The sequence below is a fragment of the Castanea sativa genome, chromosome 2, assembly GCF_040712315.1.
Source record: "Castanea sativa cultivar Marrone di Chiusa Pesio chromosome 2, ASM4071231v1".
NCBI classification, from domain to species: domain Eukaryota; kingdom Viridiplantae; phylum Streptophyta; class Magnoliopsida; order Fagales; family Fagaceae; genus Castanea; species Castanea sativa.
Genome location: NC_134014.1, coordinates 34077192 through 34086890, shown reverse-complemented (window position 1 = coordinate 34086890; position 9699 = coordinate 34077192). Strand labels below are relative to the sequence as shown.

Sequence of the window (9699 nt, the reverse complement as noted above, 5' to 3'; positions counted from 1 at the left end):
CGTCCAGTGCGGCAACATAGCCGATATGCATTGCCCCGGCCACCGATTGGGGCCGAGGACCTCTTCAACACATTCCCCCGAGGGGAACTTAACCTTAACATGCAAGGTAGAGGAGACAGCTCCAAGAGCGTGCAGCCATGGCCTGGCGAGGATGGCTGTATATGAAGAGTACGCATCAACCACAATGAAATCCACCTCAACCGTTTCTGAGCCGAATTGAACGGGCAAACGGATATGTCCCTTCGGCACAATGGCTCTCCCTTCGAAGCTTATAAGTGGCGAGTCATAAGGAGTAAGATCTTCCAACTTCAATCTTAACCCCTTAAATAGATCAGGGTACATGATATCTGCACCGCTGCCCTGATCTATCATCACCCTCCTCACATCATAGTTCCCTATCCTAAGCGTAACTACAAGAGCATCATCATGGGGTTCGATAGTCCCTACCTTGTCCTCCTCGAAAAATCCCAAGATGGGCAAATTTAGCTTCAACCTCTTCGGCCTGCAGCCCGACTCCTCGGCCTGCAGCCCGACTCCTCGGCCTGAGGATGTGAAGCTGCCATCACCCTGGTGGGACCCGAGCCGGTCCTGCCAGGTGCAGCAAAAATAACATTAATTGTTCCTAACGCCGGCCGAGATGAATTATTCCTCTGATTGTTTGAGCCGGATTAGGCGCCCGCCCGCTAGGATGGCACAAGTCTGCTTCGAGTTTTCCTTCAACCGGACAAGCCGCTCCAAGTGGTTCCAAAGGGTCCGAAGCGGTTCTCGGTAGTGTGGCCCAGCATCCCGATGGTATTGGCGAGAAGAGGTTTGATTCCTCTTCGTGGGATCCGCTGCCATCTTGCCGAGCCACTTGAAGAAGGGCTCCTTACGAACTTTTCCGACAATCGATGTGTATCGGTTCTCGGAACACGGTGTTCACGGCCTGAGGTGCTGCCGAGCCGGGCTGCCCAATGTAATCTTTCCTCGGCTTGTTATTGTGGTACCTGTCCGACCTGAAATCTCTTCTCTCCTGCGGGATGACCTTCTCCTTACCCTTTCCTTGCTGTTGGTCTTCCTCCACCCTCTTGTACTCGTCAATACGGTCCATGAGGCGACGTACGCGGACGGGCTTTTTAGTCAAAGACTTTCTCGTGTCGTGATCGCAGGAAGACCTACCTTAAAGGTATTAAGCGCCACCTCATCAAAGTCGCCATCTATTTCATTAAACATCTCCCTGTAACGGTCGGAGTATGCTTTCAACGTCTCCCCTTCCCTCATGGTCATGGATAACAGCGAGTCCAATGGCCGAGGTACTCTGCTACATGTAATGAACCGCGAAGCTAATGTTTTAGTATGCTCCCAAAACCAACCTATAGACCCGATTTAAGGCCGTTGAACCACCTCATAGCGCAACGGGTCCCAAGCTAGAGGGAAAACTTTACACATCGTGGTCTCGTTGTGAGAGTGCGCCGCCATCCTCTCGGTTAAAGTGACTCACGTGCTCCACCGGATCGGTCCGGCCATTGTAGATGGTAAAGGTGGGTTGAGTAAACCTCCCGGGAAGCCTCCCCTTCTCAATCCTCCGTGAAAACGGAGATTTGGAGAGTCGTTGGTGCAACGCCCGACTCATAGCATCGTTCCCTAAGCCCCTAGAAGGAAGCTTCTTGCGTCTGAGCCGGGCCGGTCGTCCTCACTGCGAGGACATTGTACCGGGGGTGAGCATGACCTTGAGCCGTAGCTACCTCCCGTACCTCCTCTGAGGAAGGATCAGATGAGGATGGTGAAGACCTGCATCTGGCGCGGCGTAGCTTTCTCTTCAAACGATTAATTTCCTTCTGCATGGCTTTAGCACCATCCTCATGGGTGGTGCTACCCCCACCATGAGTATGGCTAGCCCCAGGGTATTCTGTATGGACACTTCCCTCACGATCCCTTCGACGCTCAAGACGCTCGAAAAGATCCTCCGGTTGTGATCCCTGTGACTCTGCATGGTGAGAACCCAAGCCTGCCATAGTATCCCAACTCGTTCCAGACTAGATTTCCCACAGACGGCGCCAATTGTAAATGCACAATTGCACCTGGACCCAAAGACAACTACGGGCTGAGGCCCAATGAGCCTTAGACAATATAATTTGTAGAGCGTGGGTTTGAAACCTAGATTAGAAGTGCTGAGAACTTAATAACGGGCTAAGAGTTACTAACACAAGTAGATAACAAAAGATAACTGAAAATAGGCCTCCTTGGACGTTAGCCGAGGACCACTTCTGTATTATTGCTATTTTTTCCTTAAAAGTTACAATTCTTAGTCTCTTTCTTTGTTGCTCATCCCTTTTCTCCCCTTTTTTTCTCTGGCCTCCACCCCCCTTAAATACTGCATTCCCTGATAGTTTTTGGACAGTGACTAGAAGTTTCAGCCCTACTGTTCAGGGGTCACTTCCCCATTAATGCGGCCAGGGAGGTAGATGCAGAGCCTTTAATGCGGAGGTGGCAGCCTTTGCACTTGATATTTTCTTTAACACTGGTGCATCTAGAAGGTTCAGGGTATCCCCTTTTAACCATTAGTCTTTCCAGAGTTATACCTTGACCTTCATAATGAAGTTTTGAGTTCTCTTGGATTTGTCCGCAGAGAAGCTCGTTCTCGGCTGTACCCTCGGATCCTCGGCGTATGGGCCAATTCGTAGAGCTTAATTCTGGAGTAGGTCGGCCCTCCATGCTACAGTCCAAAGGCCCATATACCCACTTGGGTCCTTTTACCCCTCACATTATTATTTTGGATAAAAGTATTTGTTGTTTCTTTTTACTATTATATGCAATACATAAAATATCTAAAAATAGATTATTCCATTTAAGGAAAAAAAAAGATTTTTAAACCTTATAATTTAAAGGCCTAACATTTTAATTTTTTGTTTCAAAAGTAATAAATTAAATTATAAGATTTGAAAGTGTAACAAATTAAATCATCAACCCATACTACACCCCAAACACAACTTGTCTCATTTGAATGGGATAAGTTTAGTTTATTACTTTCTAAAATCTCAATGTTTAATTTGTTTCCTTTGAAACTATTGGATTTAAAATTTTATGCCCCATATCATCGAGTCTAAAAAGTAAATTTCTCATGAAATTTTGATTTTGTCAACCATTAAACAAATAAAATGAATAAAACTCGTAGTTTGAAGAACTTAAAATACATATCAACTTGTTCGAAGATTAGAAATAAACATTTAATTCTTCAACTAATAGAGTTCAACTATTAACGTTCACTAGCCTTATTGTATGATGAATACAATTAGTAATATATACATATATATATATATATATTTATATGACTTATATGAATAATATGACGCCTTACAAGCTTTGTGGCTTGGTAATATTATTAGGTTTCGCCCAAATAGACCATGAGTTTATATTCATCACCTACGTTGTTGTAAGAATAAAAGGTAATATGACACTTCCAATGATCCTTTTCTTTTTAATAGTATTACTAGACTCATGTGCAAAAACCTCATGAAACAAAGAGATGAGAAACATGAGTTATCAAAATCAAAGTAAAAGTTAACAACAAGGAGCTATGAACTTTGTTGACACAAGCTTATAAAGAATAAAATGAAATATAGGGAACATTTTGAAACATAAGGTACGCGTTAAGAACTAAATATGTAATTATGCAAAAAAATATTTATGGATCTTAGTAAATAGTAATTGGATCATAAAGTTTAAGAACAAAAGGAATAAATGGATATGAATAAAAATTATAGCTGTTAAATAGTAAATGGATCTTAAAAATTAAACTTTAGTTAAGTTTGTTGACTGAACCATGGTTTAGAAAAGCCTGTATCTCAAATTACAGGACTCGTGAATCGTGTGAAAATTTAAAAGGAGGACTAAACTTTAAAATATACAAAAAGAAAAGTAGAAGAAAAAAAAAAAAAAAAAAATATATATATATATATATATATATAGATATAAAAAACTAAAAAAAAAAAAAAAAGACTCAAAAGAAAAGACAAAGTAATAAATGAAAATCATTCCTAGAACCCCAAAAAAAAAAAAAATCCAAAAGAAAAGGGAAAAAAAATAATAAAAAGGTTAATAAAACCCACACTTGTCCAGAGTCGCTCTTTTGGGCAGCCCGAAACGCGATCTTTTACACATAATGAGGATGCTGCCCGAGCTGCCCTAAACCTGACTGAAAAATTACGGGCAGTCAGTCAGTCACTCACCTGTACTCTCTCTCTCTTGCCTCTCTAAGCCCTTTTGTGATATTTCTATATCTTGCTTTCTCTGTGTGTTATACGATCACGATCGGACGGTCCAGAATGCACGGAGCCTCTTCTGCTTGTTCCCTGAGGTTTTAGACCTTCAAACCTTCAGATCCAGCATCTCCGCCTCTTGATCTTTCTTCCTGGTACGCTTTCTCTCTCTGATTCTCTACCTCTTCTTCCAATTCTTCTATTTCACCTTGAATTTTCACGCTTTTACTTTCATTTCTCGCTTTTATTTCTCTTAATTACCTTGTTTCTGCTCTTAATTTCATCGTTTCTTTCTTCTTCACGATTTTGAGGCTTACAGCTTCAGTTTCGGTGAGTCTTAACCCTATTCCTTTCAAATTTTCGCTCTCCGGCGAGTTTTGCTGTCTTTTCGGTCAAAATCACCTGCTTTTTTCACGTTCTGCGATTTTGAGGTTTGCAGGTTTAGTTTAAACAAACCTTAGCCCGAGGTCGTTTCAAAATTTTTGTTTTCCGGCGAGTTTCGTTAACATTTCCGTTATAAAAAAAAAATTTCCCGTCAAATTAACAGCTAAGTTCGTCGCCGGAGAATTTTTTCTCTCTGCAGTGAAAGTGTTCCTTTGTCTTTTTCCAAAAACTATCCGTTAGAAACAAAAACATCTATTATTTTCACTGTTTCTTTTTCTTCTAACCCCAAAAAAAAAGAAAAAACCTTTTTGCATAATATTTTGATTATTCTGTTTCTTCCTTAAAAAAGAAAAAAGAAAAAGAAAAAAAAGAAAAGAGAATTCTCACTTTCTCAGATCATTTGTCTGTGACGTAAAATGGTGCAAGATCCGACGGCTGTGATGAGAGAGTTATAAGTTATAACGGATCTGACGGACGGTCAGGAGCTAATATAATTTTTTTTATTTGTTTTTTGTTTGCGCAGGTCTTAGCAAAATTCAATTTTAAAGTTTTCTTTGTTTGCGGCGAACAAACCATGGAGGGTAAACATGGTCCAGTGGCAGTTACTCTTGCTTATGGTGCGCTAACGTGCGCTGGGGAGGCCTTAGCCACTTTGCTTCTCTCCACTCTGCTCAAAACCCAGCTTTACACCCCGGTAAATTATTTATTTTTTTCAGTTATATTTTTCGTCTACTTTTTCGTGTTTTTTTTGACAGCCAGTTTTGTCTGGACTCCGGTTTTCAAACGGTAAAGTTTGTTAAGCTTTACCTCTCCTTTTTTCCTCTGAAAATTTGCTTGTTTTTTCCAATGGTCCATGCTATCATGAGCCGATTTCTTTTTTCTTTTTTTAAAATTTTTTTTTTAATTCCCTAATTTGTGTTGTGATTTGTTCCGGTGTATTTACGTGTACGGTACTCTAAATTGAGCCGGCCGGTATAATTTTTTTTTAGGCGTTTTTGGCCGAGACCGGTGAGGTAATTTAGTAATTTATGGCCTTTTGCTAACGTGAGCTGGGGGATTAGGTTTAACGTGCGCACTGGGGGGGGTGTTAGTTAGGGCCTTAGGGGGTAAAGTGGTAAATTGGGTTCGGATTTGGAAAAAGAATATGAACTGGGTTTTTGGGAACTGGTTTGAGTTCCACCACGTGGGACCTAGTTGGAATATTTTTAAAAAAATCTATTTTGTCGTTTTGTGGAAGAAGGAGTGAGAATTGAAAAGGTCCAAGTAGCTGAGCGGATTGGTAACTTGTTGGGGGTATCTTTTGTTTATTGGGGTGTGTGTGTGTTAGAAGGAATATTCCTTTTGGATATGCTCCACAACTTACACGTGTGTTCTATGTGTATCGTATGCCCTTCCCACGTGCAACAGTTTTTGGACCCTTTTAAGAATTTTTTTTTTTTTAAAAAAAATCCAAAACAAAACAGTCATTTGGATCAGATCAGACAGAACACACGTAGTGTATTGAGTATAGAAACATAGTACTTTGTTATGTATACTTGCAGCCTGAAATTCTGATAACGGAAATTATTCTTGTCAGTTTGTCAATGTATGATGTGGATTTTGTAATAAAATTAGTAATGTTTTTAATAATTTTTTTTTGTACTTTTTAGTTTCTGGGAAATTCTTTGATATTATGGTGATGGTTTATAAAATCATCTTCCTATAATTTTTAGTTAGATGACTTACTTGATTAGCATGTGATTTGCTTCAATAATTTTGAGTTGTTATTTGATAGGTGGTTATAAATTATCACATAATAATGGGTCGGAAGAGATTCTTCCAAATCAGTTTGGAAGATATCCTTATCCAACTGATTTAGTCTCACTCTACAATTTGTTAGATTTGCAGCATGATATTGCACTCTAAGTTTTGCTTAACTTCTTGTTGAAAGCTTATTTTAGTAAAATTAACAGTTGTAATCAGAAAAAAAGTTTTCTAACAAAAGTAGTAATATGGTACTTGGTCTATTTTAGACTCTTAACCCTATCTACCGTATCTTAACCTGTAAGGCTAAAATAGGAAGCAGTATTAGGGACCTTTTTGATAAAGTTTATGAGCTTGCTTATATTTTAAGCTAGTTTTTTATATATATAATCTTTTTGAGGTAGAACAAGACTTTTTATTAAGCTTATTTTTTTAGCACCAGCCTCAATGAATTTAAGCAATTCCGACGAGACACTTATAGTACTAGGCCATAAAGCTAAAGCAAACGGGTCCTTTTACTTTTAGTATTCTAGGAAGTTGACTTGAATTGAATGTGTACCACCATGCCTGTATTTAGTACTTTGAATTTACGATGACAAAAGCCTTATGGCGTGAGCCTAAAGTAAGCATGCACCAACCTCAAACTATTGCCTTAACAGAGAAAAGTGAAAATGAAATAATGTTATAACAGTGACCAAAGACATATCATATCATTGAGTCCAATCATATTCGCATTGTCTTAGGTGGAAGATGTCCGCTTGCCTATTGGAATCATATTTTCTCTTTGTGATGATAGCATATTCCATTACCATGACAGTCCTGGCATAATTGCCTTTTGAAAATGCAAAAATAGTGTAAACCAACTTTACTCTCAACTACTCACCCTATACCATTCTTTAGACAACAATCTGCTTGATTCTTAGGCTACAACTATAGGGATTTATGGACCTTTTGACCTAAACAATAGCTTTCAGAGTGAGAATGACCCAACAGTTACATAATAACTACGGCATTGATGCTTCATGATTTTGCTTATTATATATGTGATCTTTATTTTGTCCTGTTTTGTTTTCTTCTTTTTACTGTTTCCTGAATTTGTACTGGTACATATGCTACACCTTTTATTTTTTTTCCAGAATATTTATTATTGTTTGTAATTCTTAATTGCTTAATTTTCTTTTTGTCCTTGTCTTCAATTCCATGATATGATCTCTATATTCTATCTACTTGACCTGCTGTGGAACACAGCTTCAGGATCCTAGTATCAAAGGTAATCAAAACACTGAATATCAAGACAAGCAAGTTGATGCTGAGGGAGACGATGACAATGACGATGATGGGGATGACGATGATGATGCAGATGGTGGATTTGGAGAAGGTGAAGAGGACCTATCATCTGAAGATGGAGGGGAGTTCCCAAACAACCCCAACAACGATAAGAGTAACTCAAAGAAGAGTGCAGATGGCGGGGCAGGTGGTGGAGCAGAAGAGAACGGGGAAGAGGAAGATGATGATGAAGAAGATGGTGAGGACCAAGATGATGACGATGACGATGATGAAGATGACGATGACGACGACGATGGTGGGGAAGAGGATGAGGAAGGGGTAGAGGAAGAAGAGAATGAGGAGGAAGAGGAGGACGAAGATGAGGAAGCACTCCAGCCCCCAAAGAAGAGGAAGAAGTGAACGAAGAAAACTGTAGAGCCTCCCACGAAAACTGTTTTCTCTATGTGACTGTTATCTAACTTCATGATCCTATTTAGCTTATGAGGAGGCTTGTTTAGGATGATGGTTTTATTGGTTATTATATTTCTATCGCACGATTAGAGTACTGTATAACTATTGAGCTGCGGCAATGATAAATTTGACAAAATGTTATGGATTCAGTTTAGCTGCTTTCACTCAGGTTTTATTATAGAGGTTATGAGCATATTAGTTATTTGGCTTTTAAATAATCATATTTCTGCAAATGAGCTTATTTTTTCGTTTTATTTTTTATTTTATTTTATTTTCCCTGCAAATGAGCTAGACTATACGTCTGGACCTCCTGACATGCTCATCAAAATTGATAATTAAAATTTTCATCAACTCAATTTATATTTTTACCATAAAGACTCAAATTTTTACCAACATAATTTGACAACCAAAATAGTTTTAGCCGGGCAAAAGTGAAAGTGGGGTTCTCTGCTATTTGGGCAATTTTAGCTAACAATTTTGTTATGTGACCCAAAAAGAAAACATTAATTTAGTAGCATTTTGAGTCCCAAACTCAAGTTTATAGAAAGAACTCGAGTATTTAAGACTTGAGTTTTGAGAGATATTAAGGCTGATGTGGATAAAAAATTCACGTGGAACTTAAGTGTAAAAGTGTAAAAAGAAAACCAAAGAAAAAATAAAAAATAAATCTAACCTTGGTGGCCTTACCAATAATTTCCTCTTCTCTAAGGCTTTCTATCAAGCTCAAATCCGGATTCCAAGGCTGAAGCTTAATCTCATTCCCTATCCTATCTCTCTTGGTCAAAGCCCCATCTCAAAGCCCATGAACTTTCCAATCTCTCTATGGTTTTCTTTAATAAAATTGAGTCTTAGAAACTCGAGTTCGAGTTTCACATAAATTTTTTTCCAAATCAGTTTTGCTATCTCTGCCACCTCTTAAAACTCGAGTCTTATGGCCTGTTTGGATGTTTAAAAAATGAGGGGGAGTAGAGTAGAGGGAAGGGGAGTAATTCAATTACCTTGTTTGGGAGTTTTTTAAGAAAGGAGGGGGAGGGGTTTGAAGGGGTTTCAACTACCTCCAACCCCCTCATTTTTAATTCCCCCAAATTGGAGAGATTTGGAGGGAGAGTAGAGCACATAAAATTATTGATAAAGTAAATTACATAATTTACCCTTATTATATTTATAAAATTACAATGTTAAAAACAAGGGGAAGGGCTAATTACTCCTTTCCCCCTTACTAATTATAAAAACATCTAAACAAGGTGGAGGGTAATCATTCTCCTCTACTTTCCTCCCCACTACTCCCCTCCCCTCTACTCTCCTCTACTCTCCTCCCTCTCTAAACTCCCAAACAGGCCATTAGAGACTTAAGTTCCATTAGTGAACTCAAGTTTCTAAGATTTGAAATGCTATTTAACTAATATATTTATCTTTCGGATTACATAACGAAATTGTTAACAAAAATTAACCAAATAACTAAAAAATCCTGTGAAAGTGTACAGGTTGATTTAGCAACTTACTATTTTTGCCTACAATTTTGGCAAGTATATTTTATTTGATACAATTGCTATGAAAAGTATAGTGGTAAATCTGTCAACAACCAAACTGACAAGAT

General features: G+C 38.7%; 1 protein-coding gene across 2 annotated transcripts; it reads left to right on the top strand.

Moving 5' to 3' along the window:
* The first annotated feature begins 4095 nt into the window (after positions 1-4095).
* LOC142624178 (uncharacterized) lies at positions 4096-8251 on the top strand. Of its 2 annotated transcripts, none has more exons than XM_075797709.1 (3): positions 4096-4393; positions 5146-5316; positions 7614-8251. In XM_075797709.1, the coding sequence occupies exons 2-3, from the start codon at positions 5197-5199 to the stop codon at positions 8049-8051; spliced, it is 558 nt and encodes a 185-aa protein (XP_075653824.1). In that variant the 5' UTR covers positions 4096-4393; positions 5146-5196; the 3' UTR covers positions 8052-8251. The 2 variants fall into 2 exon arrangements, with proteins under 2 accessions (XP_075653824.1, XP_075653825.1); XM_075797710.1 differs by having other exon boundaries at positions 4097-4393; positions 7620-8251.
* Positions 8252-9699: the final 1448 nt, after the last annotated feature.